The sequence below is a fragment of the Glandiceps talaboti genome, chromosome 8 (genome assembly GCF_964340395.1).
Source record: "Glandiceps talaboti chromosome 8, keGlaTala1.1, whole genome shotgun sequence".
Lineage (NCBI taxonomy): Eukaryota > Metazoa > Hemichordata > Enteropneusta > Spengelidae > Glandiceps > Glandiceps talaboti.
The window spans coordinates 10,246,585-10,266,269 of record NC_135556.1 but is presented as its reverse complement, the minus strand read 5'-3'; the positions used below and the strand labels follow the sequence as shown (position 1 = coordinate 10,266,269).

Below are 19,685 nucleotides of genomic sequence, written 5' to 3'. Positions count from 1 at the left end.
TGTGTACACAAAAAAAATTGACAACAAAGGTTACGTATTATTAAGTAAGAATTTGTTAGCGTGTCGGCATTCAAGTTCGTTGATTTGTCGGCAATTATAATAAAATATTTTTCCCACAGACATAGTTGACATCGTTTGGTAACATTTGAGTATGAGGAAGCCTGCTTGAGAACTGACCAGTGTATGTCGTAATTACTTTTGCTGTCTTGTAGGTGCCAAATGTATTTACTGAGCGCAGTGTCTTTCTTCTTGTGGTCAAGTTTAAATGAAGACTTGTGGTTGTTAAACCTGCTTTTGAATTCTGTGTCACTAACACCTATGTATGATTTGTGATCTTGGTTAGTGGTGACTGTTGCTTTTTAAACAACGCTTTTTATGAGGCATTTTCCTGCGAGAGGTCACTCCTTTGGTTTTCTGCAGTTACAGGTACTTTGTTGTGTTTGCTTAGCTTTTGAAAGTATGGCTTTATTGTGATCGTTGATTAATTTACCCATGTTGTCCATGCAACTATAGCTCACTTTAGTATTATTACGGTTGAAGATTTTATGCAGTACACTGGATATGGGGAAATGCTTGTCGAAGAGGTTGAGAAATTTTCTACCGATGTTTGTTGAAACGTGTTTACTGTAAGGTGGGTTGAACCAAGTTATATTACGGCTGCGATTCCGCTTGCGTTGAGTGTGTTTTGTTTGGTCAAATTTGAGGGTGTGATTATATCCTGCTTCATTGAGTGCATCTTGGTAGGATGATGTAGTGGCGTCGAATAGATGTTCATCACTGGAAATGTTGGATAGTCGTTGGTTTACCGAGCTGGGTATGGTCTTAATTATGTCTTTAGGATGGTTTGATTTCTTGTTGACGTAGTGGGTGGTGTTATTTGGTTTTGTGTACGGTCGGTATGACTCGTCACGCAAGTTGAAGGTGACATCAAGGAAGTTGACAATTTTGATACCTTGGTCGGTGGTGATTCTAAGGCCGAGTTTCTTAAATTCTGAAGTTAGCTGCTTGGCTTTTCTGTTGGCTTTCGATGGTGAATGGTTACGGAGTACAGCTAGGCCATCATCCCTGTATAATCCTACCTCATTATCAAACATATGTTTGACTTTACTAAGTAAGTAGATGCCTATAAGTTCGCAAGTTTCTGCTCCGTCATAGCAGCCCATAGTATTATCAAATAGGTAGGGCGGGTTAGACTTGTGCCATGGTGAATCATCGTGGAAAAGTAGGGTTTTCTTTGTATGCATAATTATTTCCTTTTCTTCGTTCTTGATATCTGTAAAATTTGATGCGAAGTCAAGTGCTTCATCTAGAAGTTTCTGGGTGATTGATGGGTAGAATTCAACTACATCAAACGTATACATATGTATATATATACACACACACGTATATAAGATAGTTTTTCGAGATAACGAGAAATTATGTCGAGATAACGAGATAGTTTCTCAAGATAATGAGATAATTTATCTTTATCTCGAGAATTTTTTTCATTTTTTTCTATTCTGTAAATGTCCCTAATGGGCTTTCATAAAAGTGATATGAGCACTCAACATTTATTTTTACGAGTACTTTACATGCAAAAATACAAAAATAAAAATACATATATTGTAAGAAAATGGTTTAAGAAAACGATGCATGTTGTTGAGTGTACCATCTCACCTTCTCACTCACACTGTCCGTGAATGTTGTTGTTAAAATATGATGGTGATGGTAGCAGTGATGATGATGATGGTGATGATGATGATGATGATGATGATGATGATGATGATGATGATGATGATGATTTAGTTTTGAATGTTATAGAGAACACGGACAGTGATACATGTACTGACTCAAGTAGTACCAGTGAGTCAGATTAGAGTGACACTGATAATGGCAATGGCAATACTGAAGGTGAAGGTGATGATGATGACAATGATATCAGGAAACTTTTGCAAGTTTTCCAGATCAGACAGAGTATGCACAACATGGAAAGCATGTTTTAGATATTCACTAGATTGTGTATGATTATAAGAGAAAGGCAACTAGTCAGCGTTTTACTGTTTTCATTTTATATGTACAAATATTGCTTTCTAATACAGAGTCAACATAATTTAATTTGTATGTATACATATAATGGGACAATTATTTAACATTCAGTATATGCAATTGTCATGGGTCATGTTTTAGAAAATGGGACAAAGGGGAGGGCCACTTTTTACAAATGGAGAATGGGGGAGGGAGGGTCATGTTTTACTTAACAGACCAAGTGTGAGTTCCTCCTGCCCTCCCACTTGTAAATATTGAAGGCTCCCTAACTATCATTTCCGAGTGGCCAAAATATTGGCCATTAGTTTGATCAATTTTCCAATGCTTAAAATAATGGTCATTATTTTGGCAATAAAGTAATGGGTCATTCTTTTGGCCAAAGTTGATGCTTGCTTTGCTTTTAAATGTGAAAAAACAGACGTTTTCTGAAATTAATCTTGAAGGTAATTGCAATAATTAGAACAACGACAATCACACAATTCTGGAATAAAAGAACGTTTTATTGTTTATTGCCCAATAAAATAAAAATATCGAATGACCATATCGCCTAAAGTTATAGAGATTTGATAATTAAACCATTTAGGTGTTGGACTGTTCCCCCACTAGAGGGCAGCCTATCAACGCAGTTGCCCACAATCTTTATAGTATAAATGCCGCACACTACACTTATTTTAAGTAAACACATTGCCAATTGGCAAAATTATAATTGAGCTATTGTGAGTTTGTAAATAAAAACAACAAAAAGAAAACAAATTAAAAAGGAACATTTTTTATACCTTGTCACCTATGGTTACAGAGTAGAATGTAATAAAATCATAATCTTGAGTTTATGATCTAAAAAGTTGAGAAAAACTTAATAAAACTATACAATGCCAGAAGTAATTGTAATGTCACCGAAGGTACATGCATTAACATTAACATTATACCGGAATAATTAAATAAATGTTTTTAGTTTAAATAATTTTTCAAAACTCTTCCAAGTAAAATATCATATAAACTCAGTTTTTGAACCACTATGTATTTCAAGAATTGTGCAAATGTGAAGGAAATGATATCCCAGTTTACGTTGAACTGTAGTTTCGTATCTGTCGTAAGTTAAAGTATACGGTATTGTGCTACCTGCAATTGAAAGCAACACTGAGTGCGCCACCACAGTTGACGACTTTTAACCTGCTGTGGCATTGTTCCAATTTCATAGTTTTACAGACACTAGTAAAAAAAGTGGCCCAAAATAATATGCTAAAAAGTAAACGAATTCCTGATACCAAATGTTAAGATACAGATATTCATTAAATGTAAAACTCATGTAATAGTTTGTACATTGCAAGTTTCTACAGACCGTCACTTGTGTCCAGTGATATGATCGGAATGTAATCAATTGTCATGAGATTGGCGGATGTGGCCAAAAGTAAGGATATAATAATATGAAGTACTAGGACCGCAAACTTCAGTTATTACCCATGAATACTTAAATTTCCTGATAACTATTTATATTTATTTATTTATTTATTTTTTTTTGCATCCCTTTTGTATCAGGGGCTCACTAAGCATGTTATGAGCAGCACTAACAGAAAATTAAAATACATACACTATGAACAAATTAGAGAAGATATGACTAGTCAAATTCAGAAACAAACAAAACAAAACAAAACAAAACAAAGCAAACGGATAGACATGCCAGAAAAGGCATCAAACGAATATGATAATTATTGATTTTAACGTTTTTAGTCAGTCTGACAGGTGTAATATCGATTGATTATACAATGTTGCAAAGTTTAGTAAAAAGAACACTCTAGTAGATTGTTCTGACCTGGAGCGTTATACTACTGTACCAGTGAGTGCCCCGCTGAACCTATCACAGACCCATCAATAGCATGATTTTAAGCCCAGGTTAAATTCACAATTTGCATTCACACAAAATTACATGTATGTCATTAACGATTGATTTATAAGCATTCATTATTTACTTTCGAAAATAACGATCATTCTACAATAACGCAATAACCACAATACTGACCATTCACTTGTCAAGAATATACGTACTTCGCAGTCTTCAGGTAGGCTACACCTATGATTTACGTTGCCGTCAATTTAAATCGGTTTCAAAACATTGTAAATAATGTTTGAAAGGAAGATATTGTGCGATCATATCGTAGTAAGCTAAATTCACCAGACCGTTCCTGTATTTTCCGTATTTCTCGTTGTTTGATCGGTGATGATTTGCGATGAAATCCGAACATGAGGCGACCCGAAGATACCCGTAACCATCCAAGAAAAATTCCCAATGTCCAACTCGTTCGAATTGTGGATCGAACCCTATATTTCTGACAGATAATGTTTTGGCCATGAAAAAATTAAGCACAATGTTTGTCACGTGACACTGAGGATAATTCTGTAGTTTTCTGTGCACACCAGTTTTTCTGTATAAGCAAAACCCGTTATCACCATCCTCGATTTCCAGTGTTTTGTCGTATTTACTCATTTTAACATGTCTTCCATAGCCGCTGGAAAGGACGCCACCTACAATATCGATATTTTCTTCGTTGTTTTCCAATTTTTCGAGACACTTACTAAGATTAGTTAAGGCTGTGAATTCGAAATCATCATCTACCCACAAAAAATATTTGGTTCGTACTTGGCTTACTGCCAAGTTCCGTCCAGCGAACCACCCCTCTTTGAAAGGCATGATGTAATGCTTGATGTTGTCACCATGGATAGCAACTGGTTGCTCTGAATCATCAGCTATCACTATGGTTACACTCGGATAGTATTTTCTGATGCTTTTGATGAGGTTACCCACGGCATTTGGGCGTTCGAAAGTTTTAGTTATTATAGTTACCTTATTGGCGATATCGTCATCAGAACCGGTGTCATACAGACGAGGTAAAGCGTTTTCTTTGATGAGAACGTTTATTTGAAAAGTGAGATTCAGAAAAGTAACGTTGATGACGTCACGATTGAACACGTCATAGTAGATATTGCGGTAATGGATATTGTGTAATACTTCGTTGATAGCTTGAGTGACGATATCAGATCGCGATCGGTCCATCGATGTTTTTAGCGTACCGACGTTGAATGCCATTGATATCCTTAAATCACTGGTATGGTTGCCATCAATTCTGAGCCGTGCCAAACTAGATGACGTTGGCGAGATGAACATGACCGCTTTCCCATCACCGCATCTGAAGTTGAACACTGTTTTTTTGTCTTGGAAACTAAATCCATGGATAACTGTTAGACATTCCACGGCCATAGGATCAATGTATAACGATTTGAGAGGAACTGATTTTCCAGGTTGGACGGTCAATCCGCCCGCAAGATAACCAAAAGGGGACATCGAAGGAGTGTAAATCAAGGGTTCACTTTTGATGTCCTGTTGTCTTTCCCATTTTATGAACTCTTTATGTCTTCTCTGCAAAGAGGTATTTTCGTATTCCCCGAACGTTTGCGGACCCTTTTGGCAAGAACATGTGTTCGTGAGAGTGTCCCCTTCGTATTCCAACATGGTAGGCGCTGTGGTTTTCTTCCACAGACGGCGACAAAAGTGATCAAAGCCACCACTTTTCCTTTCTCCACCGGGCGGGACTGTAAATCCATCGTGATTTTTCATAACCTCTGATTCGTTATCAAAAGCACCACTTTTCCTTTCTCCACCGGTTCGTCGCGGGACGGTAAATCCATCGTGTTTTTTCATCACCTCTGATACGTAAAAAGACCATGGTGGTATGAAATACAGAATGATTATCACCAAGAAAAGAAGTGGAAAGGCAACATATCGACGACGTCCCCTCATTGTGACTGTGCGAGTTGTACTGTATTCAAAAAAAAAAAACCATCGGCAGAAAATGATTAGGCCGAAAAAATAATTGTTTGGTTCCAGTTACCCGACCCCACCCAGCTTTTCACGGCTGACCCTAAACTTTTTTTGAAGTCTCACAAGAAACACTGGATGCGAAAACTGTCATCAACTCAAAAGGACACTCTAAAATTGTTCTTCTAATCTGTAATGGCTTTAATCTGATAGGATGAAGTAAACACCATAGAGACCATTTGAAAAACAAAACTCACAAATGAAAAAAATGTATAATAATAAAAGTTATACGGTAGTTGTTTAAAAGCATTATGTAGAGGTTTGACCCACCTCTTTGAATGCACGTACGACTTTTGACCCCATATTTGAACAAGGTTGTTTCCAAGGGTTGTTGTCAGTCATCTTTATCGGATGTAGGCGCTCCTCCCCGGCCCCCAGGCAGCCAATGAACTATCGATGACTGAAGCATGCACGTTTCACGTGAAAGGGTATGAAAAGTGTTCAAAACTCATGATATTTCTGTTTGTTGCTAAAATGTAGACTTTAGACCCTTAGTTTTTGAATTTTTTGTAGCATTTGTTGTTCTAATTTTTGTCCACCACGGTACATATATACCCATTACCCATCCGAGTATTCCCCCCGGGATATTTACATGCTTTACCAGATAATTTGCTAACATATACAATCACTAGAAGAGAAATATGGTAAGAAAGTCGTATACATACGTGACTGTGTAGTTACAGCTTCGACAAGTTTCCAACCACTGTCACTATGTCTCTCTTGTGAACCCTCTAGCTTTCTAAAACCCGCAGTTATGGTAGTTATTAATGGTTTCACCTCAATACACTACAGTTCAAATATATGATGTATTGGTTTTTTAAAGGAAAGTTGAAAAGAAATTCATGCATGTGCTTGTGAAAAGTACAACAATAAATTCAAGACCTCTTAAACCTACATCTCTACCTTCAGAAATCCATAATAGATCGATTATGTTAAGGTGAGACTGTGTCAGCTCAGGTGAGAGCATGTCTGTAGTTGACAATATATAACTAACTTAGGGGGTTTTGGTATTTCTAGTAGGGTTTTAACATATATTTCATACCATACGGCACGGCTACATTGAAATGGTATGATATTACTAAGAGCAAAGACCAGCACAGAGTTACAGCATGTGTCTGAGTGATGTGAAGGGGAGGGGAAGGGGTATCCACACCATATTTTTGCATTGCATTGTCTTACTTTTTCATTTTAAATGATTGCTACTTTGATCACGTAATAATGGAAGACCTAGTCTAGTTCCTATACAGTATCGTTACAATTTATACCTTCACTCACAGTATAGTCAATACCCTGCTGAAAGGTGTTAATTATGGTTCATCCCCATGGCAAGGAAAGCTCGAACAGAGCATGTCACTAGTAATAAAGGGCTGTGGTCATCGCTCATTAAATATTCATATGGTACAGCTGTTTTGACTATGTCTAATGTCCAACCAGGACTCCATTGACAGTCCCTTAAATTATATGATGTGGGGACCCATCAACATAATCATGTTTATATGAACACAGCAGGAGGGAACACAGGAATGTGTGCTGATTGAGGGCATTTGACGAACAACAGGCTGGTCGTCTAGACTATGGAAGACCCTAACCCCATATTTTGCCACACAATCTCAAAGTTTATGGGCTCAACTGGATGTTTATTGCATGCTTTTTATTTTTATTACAGTTTACAAACAAATGTAGCCGATATGTATGAGTCCAAAAAATGTCATCATAATTCACTTTGATGATATGTCCTTGTCAATTACATAATGACTGACGACTTTACTGTGACTTCAAAACACAGCATAGTACCATTGTCATGATACATGTAGTGATCTGAACAAAAAACACATAGATTTTCCACAATGGGCATATTTATTAAATCCCTGATATCATGAGAATGGATTCTTGAGACATTTTCTGAAGTCACACTCATCGCTTCGATCTGCTATGTTTTCTGAGCAAATGTAACATAATGACAATTTGGGTAAGCTGGTCGTACAGTGTGCTGGTATATAATTATTAGTTCTGTGTAAATATCAGTCAGTCAGTCAGTCAGTCAGTCAGTCAGTCAGTCAGTCAGTCTGTCTGTCTGTCTGTCTGTCTGTCTGTCTGTCTGTCTGTCTGTCTGTCTGTCTGTCTGTCTGTCTGTCTGTCTGACTGTCTGTGTGTCTGTCTGTGTATGGATGTGTGTAAACGTATAAGCCAAAAACCACTTGGCCGATTGCAGTGAAACTGGGGGGGGGGGGATTACTTTAGGTGTCAAGCTGGGGTGTTCAAATCAAAATGTTCGCATCACAGGGGTGTGATGTTTGAAAAAATGCTATTTTTTGGTAATAGGTTTATGGGATGGTGCAACATGGCCCATATGTAAGGTAACGGCAAGATTGTATGAACTGTCAAGTTACTGAGCGATCTTCAAAACATTGCTGGCATTTATAGTCACACATGCACAAGAAGGTGTTCATTTATATCTTTGATATAACTACTTCTCAGGTTTCAGGGAAAATGAATGTGTAATTTATATCTAGTTATGAAATGAATATTGGTATCACATAGTTTTAAAAGCGCCTTCCACTTGTGAGCTAATATTCTATTCAAATATGGTCATAATACAAAATAATGGCGTTATTAGGTATTTACGAATATTCAAAAAATACCGTGTCGGCGTAACCGCGGGTGTTTGCAGCGAAAAACAATATCGATAAATTGGATGCAAAAAATCGGTGACGGTATTTTTTGTTTAAACATTAATAGTAAATAAGTTCATGAGCAACACACAAACATTAACATTTAGGAGCGTAGTCTTATTATAAAATTGTATACGACGGATAGAAAATTATTGTGCATAATTCATGTCTTCCTCACGCTCAGAACATATTTTCAGTCTGAGGACAAATGTCTAAAACACCTTTATTTATTATTTTTTAAAACTAAATTTCGTGCCATATACCATGTTTTCCTAAACTTAAGTACGGAATGTACGTACTGTCATGGTGTTAGCACCCGAAAATACAATGTTTAGTATATATGTCTAGGTATTTAGTAGCTCTGGAAATCGGAGTGAACGGAGCGCATATTTTCAGCTATATATTCGGCGTTAACACAGCTTTGGAAATATATTCCCCGGGCAATATATCGCTACCAATTATGACCACCACACTGACAATGTTCTGCTATTAATCAATTGCAACTGGTTCCAATTATAATGATAGATGCGTACCAAGAGTAGTTAACTGACATATTTGCTGTGAAAGATGCTTTGCTCGAAGGTTATATAATCTACTCCGATTCTTCGTTGATTTCTCAAAATGTGATGTGTGATAGTTTTGTGACTGTTTGTCATTTCTTCGATCTTACAAAATTAAGAATCATGGGAATCAAATAAATTCGATGACTTCTGTGACATTAGGCATCCCGCGTCCCTGTTAAAACTCGGCGTCGAGTACCACAAACCACGTGACAAAAACTTTAGTTTGTTTGACATATATTGAGGAGTTACGCATTGATTGACCCTAGCCTGCCAATATCATTAAAAATACAAAAATACAAATGTTTAGGGAACGTATCAGATATCGTTCTCCAAAAATCTGGAAGATTTTCGTCCTTGCAGGATGAATTCTAAAAGTCATATGCCAAGTCTTACTAATACACAACCGTTAAAACACAACAACTCGACGAATTAGCACGGTATCCAACGAAGCGATGTCTCCTGGCGAATGATTCGACCTCAAGGTTCGATGAACTTTTTATCACAAGAATTCCTATGATAACCATTAGTTTCTCAGAGTCACATTATAATTTTAAATACCATTTTGTTTTTAGAGTTTACACTTTCAAGTTGTAATCATTGTTTCAAATTATAATGTCTAGTTGTTATAATTTCAGATTCATTGTGGTTCTCACATACCAGATAATAAAATCTTCCACCAGAGTTATGATTTGCAATTTGCATTGATATTCAGAGCTGGTGTTTTACTCTTTAGACTAGGGACATGGCTGTTTGACTCGACATATTGGCTCATGTTTTGGCGACAGGCACTGTCAAGCCAGTCAGCCAATTCTCTGGGTAATACTGGTGTATAGATTTAGAAATATAATTGAAGGATACTTTTAGTTTTAGCGGAGTAATTCCGAAATAAGAGAACAATATCTTTTTTCTGAATAGAATTCTTGGATCACGTGGTTATCAAATGTCACTGTATGTACAGAAATGAGCGAGTTGCGCAACAAAGTCACAAAGTAAATCATACAATACCATCATCACGTATAGTGTTTCATACATGTGGATTTACTTCCTTTACATACATGGCCAAACCAAAGCGATGAGTGTGTTTTAACTGTGATAAGAATGAAGAAAGACTGAACATCAGCTTTCCGAAGTTTTGGATTTATAACTGAGATTTAGATCCATGGTTCAACCGATTGCTATTCACATAAAAGATTTTATGAACATTGGAGGGAATTTGAAACCAGAAATGTGACAGGACGTTGTGGTAGTGCCAATGGATGACGTCATATCAGTTGGATGCTGTGTCCAATCAGTTGACTTCTGTTCTATATGGTCACCCACACCCCATTGCGGAAGTAGGCAAGCCCGCAATGGAATCTGGGTAACCGAGACTAATTAACTGCTAGTTTTCCGGAGTTATTAGCATACACCCATTGCAATAATCATAAAAAATAGGTTCATAAATACAATTTACAATGTCAAATAGATCCCTCCTTTAATTCAGGGCGAGTATGTCCGCTACCAGTATGATTGTCACTTCATGGTCTTGGGAAGGTTGGCGTCTGATATGATCGAAGCACTGACACTACAGGGTATGCAAGTAATCTGGAGTGTTGGAACATGGTGCACAACAAAACCAAAGCCTGAATCGATTGATTGATGTGATTTCAACATAAAACATTTTTATTCTGGTTTCAATACTTTCATTGTGATATGCACAGTGGTACACATGTATAGACAAAATGTCTCTAAAAACAAATATTAATGTAAGCTAGGCTAGGATTTATTACAGTTTGTGTTACTTGCGCGGAGTTTTAGTGCACACAATGAAGTATATTTGAAATATGTATGCTGATACACTGTGATGAGGCTGTAATAAAGTTTTTTTAAAGACTTTATTCATAAGTGAGCGTGTATTGATTCACACTGAGCACATCTTGAATCATGAGTGTTCGTGCCTCACCACGAAGAAAAAGGTCTAAACCAGTATCTCCAGATATCAATTAACGTTCACCAAATATTATTGTAATATACCATTCACCAGTAAATCTTGTGTAAATTCACCAATATCAAACATACAATTTTGTCATAGTTTGACTAGCCTTAGTGAGCCCTCAGTAATTACAGGGGGGGGGGTAGGGCCGGGGAAAAATTAGGCACGGACTGTTGTGTAAAATGTGACCCTTCCCCGACTCCGTCGTCCAAATAAGTGACCCTCCCTCGATTTTCTTTTCTCTAAAACATGAGTGACCGTCCCCTATTCAAAACATGAGTTATTAATGCTGTGAAAGGACTTGAGTCCCAGAATCAATGGTATTAGGACTTCATTGTTCATTCCACTGCTGCCACCAACGTTGAAAGTTTGAAAGGCATTGGATAATTTCCCACGAGTACCGTCATGTGGATGTGTGTGAAGGCACTGCATTAATAAATACCTGTGGTTGGATCTCATTGGCTGAGCTGAAGGCCACAATTCAACTCCCAATGATTAGATTGACACACTTCTGTCATTAATTGTCTAGATCAGATATCAGAACACACACTCAACTAACAATATTTAATGGCTTTATAAAATGCTGAAGTCTGGGACATGCAAGAAAACCCATAAAAAGAATATAATATTATTGACTTTTAACATCTTTAGTCAGCAATAGTTACTGCTTATACAATTTTGCAAAGTTTAGGGAACAGAATAGATTTAAATTTTCCGACCTGGAGCGTACTACTGTACCGGTGAGTGCCCCGCCGAACCCATCAATCAATAGCATGATTTAAAGTCGAGGTTAAATTCACAATTTGCATTCACACAAAATTATGTCATTCACGATTAATTTATAAGCATTCACCATTCATGTTCGAAAATAACAACCATTCACCAATAACGCAATATTCACCAATTCACCATTCACACATTTAAAAAAAGATGGGTTCACCGTTCACGCGTCAAAATATTAACGAATCACGTAGATAACGCGTCAAGAATATACTCCCCCGTCTACAGGTAGACTACACCGATGATTTACGCTGCCGTCAACTTAATTGAGTTCAAAACATTGTAAATAATTTTTGTAAAGGATATATTGTACATTCCTGTGTTCGTCAGTGGGATCCACCTGTCTGTTCCTGTATCTCATGTATTTTTTAGGCCTGGAGGGGCGATGATTTGCGATGAAATCCGAACATGTGGCGACCCGAAGATACCCGAAACCATCGAAGAAAAATTCCGAGTGTCCAACTCGTTCGAAGTGTGGATCAAATCCTATATTTCTGACAGACAACGTTTTGGCCATGAAGAAATTAAGCACAATGTTTGTTACGTGACACTGGGGATAATTCCGTAGCTTTCTGTGCACACCAGATTTTCTGTATACGCAAAACCCCATATCACCATCCTCGATTTTCAGTGTTTTGTCGAATGTACTCATTTCAACATCTCTTTCTTTGCCGATGGAAAGGACGCCACCTACAATATCGATATTTTCTTCATTGTTTTCCAATTTTTCGAGACACTTACTAAGATTAGTTAAGGCTGTGAATTCGAAATCATCATCTACCCACAAAAAATATTTGGTTCGTACTTGGCTTACTGCCAAGTTCCGTCCAGCGAACCACCCCTCTGCAAAAGGCATGGTGTAATGCTTGATGTTGTCACCATGGATAGCAACTGGTTGCTCTGAATCATCAGCTATCACTATGGTTACACTCGGATAGTACTTTCTGATGCTTTTGATGAGGTTAAGCACCGAATCTGGGCGTTCGAACGTTTTAGTTACTATAGTTACCTTATTGGCGATATCGTCACCAGAACCGGTGTCATACAGACGAGGTAAAGCGTTTTCTTTGATGAGAACGTTTATTTGAAAAGTGAGATTCAGAAAAGTAACGTTGATGACGTCACGATTGAATACGTCATAGTAGATATTGCGGTAATGGATATTGTGTAATACTTCGTTGATAGCTTGAGTGACGATATCAGATCGCGATCGGTCCAGCGATGATTTTAGCGTACCGACATTGCATGCCATTGATATCCTTAAATCACTGGTATGGTTGCCATCAATTCTGAGCTGTGTCAAACTAGATGACGTTGGCGAGATGAACATGACTGCTTTCCCGTCACCGCATCTGAAGTTCAACACTGATTTTTTGTCTTGGAAACTAAATCCATGGATAACTGTTAGACATTCCACGGCCATAGGATCAATGTATAACGATTTGAGAGGAACTGATTTTCCAGGTTGGACGGTCAATCCGCCGACAAGATAACCGAACGGGGACATCGCAGGACTGTAAATCAAGGGTTCCCTTTTCATGTCCTGTTGTCTTTCCCATTCTATAAACTCTTTATGTCTTCTCTGCAAAGAGGAATTTTCGTATGGCCCGAACGTTCGCGGACCCTTTTGGCAAGAACACGTTTTCGTGAGAGTGTCCCCTTCGTATTCCATCATGGTAGGTGCTGTGTTTGTCATCCATAGACGGCGGCAAAAGTGATCAAAACCATCACTTTTCGTTTCTCGACCGGTTCGTGGCGCCTGCGGGACTGTATGCCCATCGTGATTTTTCATCACCTCTGATTCGTTATCAAAACCACCACTTTTCCTCTCTCCATCGATTCTGGGCGGGACGGTAAATCCATCGTGATTTTTCATCACCTCTGATACGATAAGAGACCATGGTGGTATGAAATACAGAAGGATCATCAGCAAGAAAAGAAGTGGAAAGGCAACATATCGACGACGTCCCCACATTGTGACTGTGCGAGTTATACTGTATTCAAAAAGGAAACCATCGACAGAAAATGATTAGTGGTGATTTTCCGTTGGAAAATGTGTATGATGTAAAATATCATGGCTAGCCTATATGTTTACATGCATTAACAGATAATATATACAATAACTAGAAGAGAAATGTGGTAAGAAAGTCGTATACATACGTGACTGCGTAGTTACAGGTTCGATAAGTCTCCTCAACAACAATTCACTATGTGTCTGTTGTGAACCCTCTAGTTCTCTGACACCTGCTATTATGGTAGTTATCAATGGTTTCACCTAAATACACTACAATTCAAATATATGATGCATTGATTTTTAAAGGAAAGTTGAAATAAAATTCATGCATGAACTCCCAAACTGATCATTGACAAATAAACTCATTGCTTGTTAGAAGTACAACAAGTAACAAATTCTCGAACTCCTATTACTACATCTCTACCTTCAGAAACCCATAATAGAACGATTATGTTAGAGTGAGAGCTAGCTGAGGCCAGCGTGTGTTTCTAGTTGACGATAGATAACTAACTTAGGGGGTTCTGGTATTTCGTATAGGACTTTTAAGTATAGCATACTGTGCGGCTACATTGAAATGGTATGATTTAATACTAGAGCAAATCTACAAAGTGTTTTGCATGTTGTTCTCAATATATACATCACATGCTTGCTGTGTATTATAGAACAGCATTTGTTAATATTAGTACAACCACCGTGCGTGACACGTCGGTGAACTGAGATTCTAGAAAAATATCTGTCTTGTCTATGTTTGTTTACAACCCTCAAATGTGATTGGGTGACCAAATATTTGATATTAGGCTAATCGTTGCATATCGGTTCAAACTATATTAATGCAGTCGTTGTTTCTCCTAGTGCACCTGTAGACTTGAAGGGCTAATGCTATTACACTATTTCAGCTATCCCAACTGCGATTTTGATTTTGGAAATTCAAATATTCAAAATGGCAGTAACGATAGATGAAATAGTGTAGCTGCTGTAGCATTCTTTAGTTCTTCAAGTCTACAGGTAGGCTACGGTTGTCCGGGTGTTCATATTATGTAGGCCTAGTAATACATGTACTACGAATAATCTGGTATAGGAAGGTGGTATGGGTAGATGTCTCTCACAGTCGTTCAAACAAGAGATTAGGCTGGGGTCAGCGAGGCGAATGTATTTGTGTATCTCTCTCTCTCTCTCTCTCTCTCTCTCTCTCTCTCTCTCTCTCTCTCTCTCTCTCTCTCTCTCTCTCTCTCTCTCTCTCTCTCTCTCTCTCTCTCTCTCTCTCTCTCTCAGTGAATACCCAAGCAAATGTGTGTGCCTGCCAAAATATCCCTGAATAGGTAAGTTAAAGTGTAGATAATATAACAATACAGTTGTATAATAATGTAGACTCGCTTAAAATTGGGGTATTGAAGACAATTTTCAAGTACTCTATGGCTTTCGGCTTGAAATTTTATGCCATTAAATGGCCTCCTACAGGTCCTTATTTTTTTTGAAAAAGTGCTTACCGTGGGAGGGGGCGTCCCCTACGATATTCTCCCCACTAGCCATCATGGGAGTGTTGTTTCTGCCCAGAATCAAGATTGATGTGATTGAATATGTGTGATTCGAATCTGATGGCTTTGTGAAATATGTTAGAAGTGATGCTCTTTCCTATAGAAATCAGTCGACATCAAACGATTCTGGCTCAACAAAAGTCTTACTAAAGATTGCTTCTCTTCACTCACACGACCCTTTTCTTGTGTATCAAGCACATTTTTGAAGGTGACTGATAAAATCTATATATGTAGATAACATTGGACACATAATTATCTTTTGACTGAAGGATGGCCATATTTGTCTGAAAAAATATACTTTTAGTACACTAGTTGGATATGTCTTCGACGAAGAATTTTTTTTTTCTTTTTGGAAAGATTGTCATAAAGGAAGACGTCCCTTGATAATGAGAAAAACACAACAGATTTGTAAAGCTGAGAGCTGAGATATCCATTTATCAACAACACTCTCAATTTACCAGAATTCTGGAAAATTCTTGGTTTGCAATGACCTGGAAGTTGAAATTAGCAATAGCTCAGAGATGACCCCCAAAAAAGTTGGCATACCTGTATTCACATTTGTTTTTATTTAATATATTTCAGTATTGTAACAGAAAGTGTTCCTACAGACCATCAGAAGATAATTGTAAATTGCTATAATGTACGAAAAGATGAGATCAGAAGAATGCTTTTAGAAAATACAGCAGCTATTTCACAAGCACATTTCACAGATTTTGACTGGAAACTAAAGGTAAGGGTAGCATAGATGTCAAGCCAGTGTATGCAGTACCATTAGATGTTATTCCCCAATAGTTTTCTTCATTCAGTCAAGGAAAATACGAGTGACCTAGGGAGCTTTGTCACTATGAGTCGAAAGACTCGTACTGACAACCCTTAACTCACGAGTATTTTCCGACTGAATGAAGAAAAATATTGCAAAATAGCATAATTATACCAGTGCCAGTAATATCGAAGAAAAATAGGTGAAAGTAATGGTAATTTTTAACATTTTGACTCATATTTTGAGCACAACAGAACCAGTGACGTAGAAACACGTTGTTGTGACATAGACGCGTGTTGTCGTGACGTAGAACGACCAGAGTATATATTCCATATTTTTGTTCAAAATGGCCTGTGCATGATATAATGTCTCTTACCGAATTGAAATTCCCATCTCCTGTACATAGCTTGCCATGGCTAATGATAAATTAGCATCAGTACATGAACCACTAGTTACATTAGATTTAGATTTACAGGAAGAACAGGGTAAGAAGTCAGTTACTGTGGAAATGAACGAAGAAGAATTGAAGAAAATGATAACTTCATTAGAAGCATGTTGTTGGGGACATCTCTAGCACTGGATTCCAAGCCTTCAAAAACCGGTCGCATGGTTTCCTTCTGACTAGGTCATAACTGATTGTTCTTTTATTTTGCTTCATTTGAGCTGCAGTGAACCACTTGCTTGGCCTACTGGAACATCACTTATGTTTTGGTGGGCTATTGTTAACATGTGCATATTATATACAAAAAATTAGCAAACAGGTTAGTGTATACAATGTGCATTTGATTGTTAATTAGCTGTCCGTCAGCTGTGGATGGAAAATGATAACACCCGAGGCAGCAAACAGGTTAGTGCAAACAACATTTGATTGTTACAAGCTTTAAGCTGTCTGTCAGCTGTTGATGAAAACTGAGACCAAGCAAAGTTAGTGTACAGTATGTAATATAATATATATTTAATTGTTACAAGTATTTGGTCACTTTTCGATGATAATGATAATAGAAGCAGCACAAACAGATTAGCGTTACCAGTACTATATTTATTCATTTTTGTATGAAAATGAGGAGCAATTAGGAGCAGAAAACCGGTTTAGTGTATACAATATATTTGAATGTTTACTCATCGGCTATTTTTCGATGTAATAATGTTAGTTTTAATACCACACGTTGCTGCCACTAACCCGATGTACGACATCATGATTGCGCAATGTACTCTGTAAGTCACAGTAATGTGAAGCATCCACACTGATGAATATCTCGGTCTAAAATGTAGAGAAACAGCAATTACAGTCACATGTAAAAGTAAAGAAGCACATACATGACTTTAATAAAATGTCTGCAGAAACTTACATTTTGCAATGTATTGAGTTTTAAACACAGACTTAGTCGATGTTGTTTCACATTGATGTTCCAGTAGGAATCGAAGCCACGATAAAAGTTGATTTATAAATTAAAAATAAAATGAAAACCCGATCCTCATCCATATGGCCACTTTAAAGGCATCGCGGAGTCATGGTTAGAGTGGCCGGCTTTGAATCTGCAGGTTCAAACCCCATATTGCTGCCGTTTGTTGCTGAGTGGTTAACGTCCTTGGGCGAGATTTGAACCATGATTGTGCCTCAGTCCATCCAGCTGTATAAAATTTGGGACCTGGTAGGATAGAGTTTACAATGTGAATCATTTAATCCTACGCGCATTATTTTCATCACTTTCCAATGGTCAAAATAATAGCTATTATTTTGGCCACTGGAACAATATTGGCCATTTTATTTTGGACAAAGGTAATTCTTGCTTTGATTTGAAATGTGAAAAAACAGACGTTTTCCGAATTTAATCTGGGAGGTGATAACAATAATTAAAACAACGACAATGGCAAAATTATGGAATAAAAGAACAATTTATAATTTTAATGCTCAATAAAACAAATATCCTATGATAGTAATCAATTTAGGTGTTGGACTTTTCCCCCACTAGAGGGCAGCCTCAGTATCAACACGGTTCCCCACGATCTCTATAGTACCAATGCCGCACACTACACTTACATGTATGTTGTGTAAACGCATTACGAATGGGCAAAATTATAATTGCGCTATTGTTATTTTGCAAAAAAAAAAAATAAACAACAAAAAAAATAAAACAAACTAAAAAGGAACACTTTTTATACCTTGTCACCTATGGTTACAGAGTAGAATGTAATAAAACATCACGTAACTATTACAGCTATAGATACATACAAACGATTGGATGGCATAATTTGCCTTTGTTTTCTAAAAAGTTGAGAAACCCTTAATAAAACTATACATACAATACCAGAAGACAATATGTAATGTCACTGAAGGTATATGTATTACATATACATTATACCAGAATAGTTTAATAAAAAATATTGTTTAAATCATTTTTCGAAAATCATCCGAGTAAAATATCTTATAAACTCAGTTTTTGAACCACTCTGTATTCCCAGAATCGCGCGTGCGAATGTGAAGGAAATTATATCTCAGTTTACGTTGCAACTTTAGTTACATATCTGTCTTAAGTTAAGGTCCCATGGTATTGTGCTACCCGCAATTGAAAGCACCACTGAGTGCGCCACCACAGTTGACGACTTTGAACCTGCTATGGAATTGTTCCAAATTCATAGTTTTACAGACAAGTGCAAAAAAGTAAACGAATCTCTTATACCAAATGTTGTGATACAGATATTCGTAAACGTAAAACTCGTGTAATAGTTTGATTGTACAAGTTTCTACAGACCGTCACTCGTGCCCAGTGATATAATCGAAATGTAATCAATTATCACGAGATTGACGGATGTGGCCAAAAATACATTACAAGGATATAATAATATGAGGTACTAGGACCGAAAAAATCTGTTACCTATTTCGTGATAACTATTAATTAATTAATTAATTAATTAATTAATTAATTAATTACACCCCCTTTATATCAGGGGCTCACAAAGCATGTTAGGAGTAGCACTGACATAAAATTGATACATATGCTATTATGAAATTATAGAATATATGACTAGTATTTATAAATCACAAACAGAAAAAAACAACAAAGCAAACAAACCAAAGGGAGGAAAGAGATAGTTTACTATTGACTATAAACAACAATGTTATTGATACTTTACAAAATTCGAAAACATGGCGTCAGTCACTGACGAATGTACACTATCAGTCACCTATGACGTCAGGTCAGGTCAAAAATGTTGTTCTCAGCTATCAATCACACTCTTATTTGCATATCTATTCAACATTTGCAGGGCAGAGAGAGGTTTAAGCTTGTTCCACTTTTACAGGTGAGGAAGCTTTGATCACAGCGAAATCGAAAAAAAACCCCAATCAACTCCCATCCATATTGTTGTAAAATGGAACGGTCCAAGTATTGGTTGCTCATGTGTCTATGGTAGTCGTGCATCGCACATTTTATATGGCTGGTAATTCGTGAAACGAGTAAGCCGTATAGCGTACACTCGGTATCGGGATTGT

At 37.2% G+C, this 19,685-nt stretch overlaps 3 protein-coding genes across 3 annotated transcripts; 1 reads left to right on the top strand and 2 right to left on the bottom strand.

Annotated features, from left to right (window-relative positions):
* Positions 1–4,111: 4,111 nt before the first annotated feature.
* LOC144439168 (beta-1,4 N-acetylgalactosaminyltransferase 2-like) lies at positions 4,112–5,818 on the bottom strand. Its single transcript, XM_078128438.1, has one exon. It carries the CDS (start codon positions 5,816–5,818, stop codon positions 4,112–4,114), a length of 1,707 nt encoding a protein of 568 aa, XP_077984564.1.
* Positions 5,819–12,145: 6,327 nt separating this feature from the next.
* On the bottom strand, positions 12,146–13,858 carry LOC144439167 (beta-1,4 N-acetylgalactosaminyltransferase 2-like). Its single transcript, XM_078128437.1, has one exon. The coding sequence runs from the start codon at positions 13,856–13,858 to the stop codon at positions 12,146–12,148; it is 1,713 nt and encodes a 570-aa protein (XP_077984563.1).
* A 159-nt stretch (positions 13,859–14,017) lies between these two features.
* LOC144439166 (COMM domain-containing protein 8-like) lies at positions 14,018–16,766 on the top strand. The gene is made up of 3 exons (XM_078128436.1): positions 14,018–14,022; positions 16,015–16,162; positions 16,599–16,766. The coding sequence occupies exons 1-3, from the start codon at positions 14,018–14,020 to the stop codon at positions 16,764–16,766; spliced, it is 321 nt and encodes a 106-aa protein (XP_077984562.1).
* Positions 16,767–19,685: the final 2,919 nt, after the last annotated feature.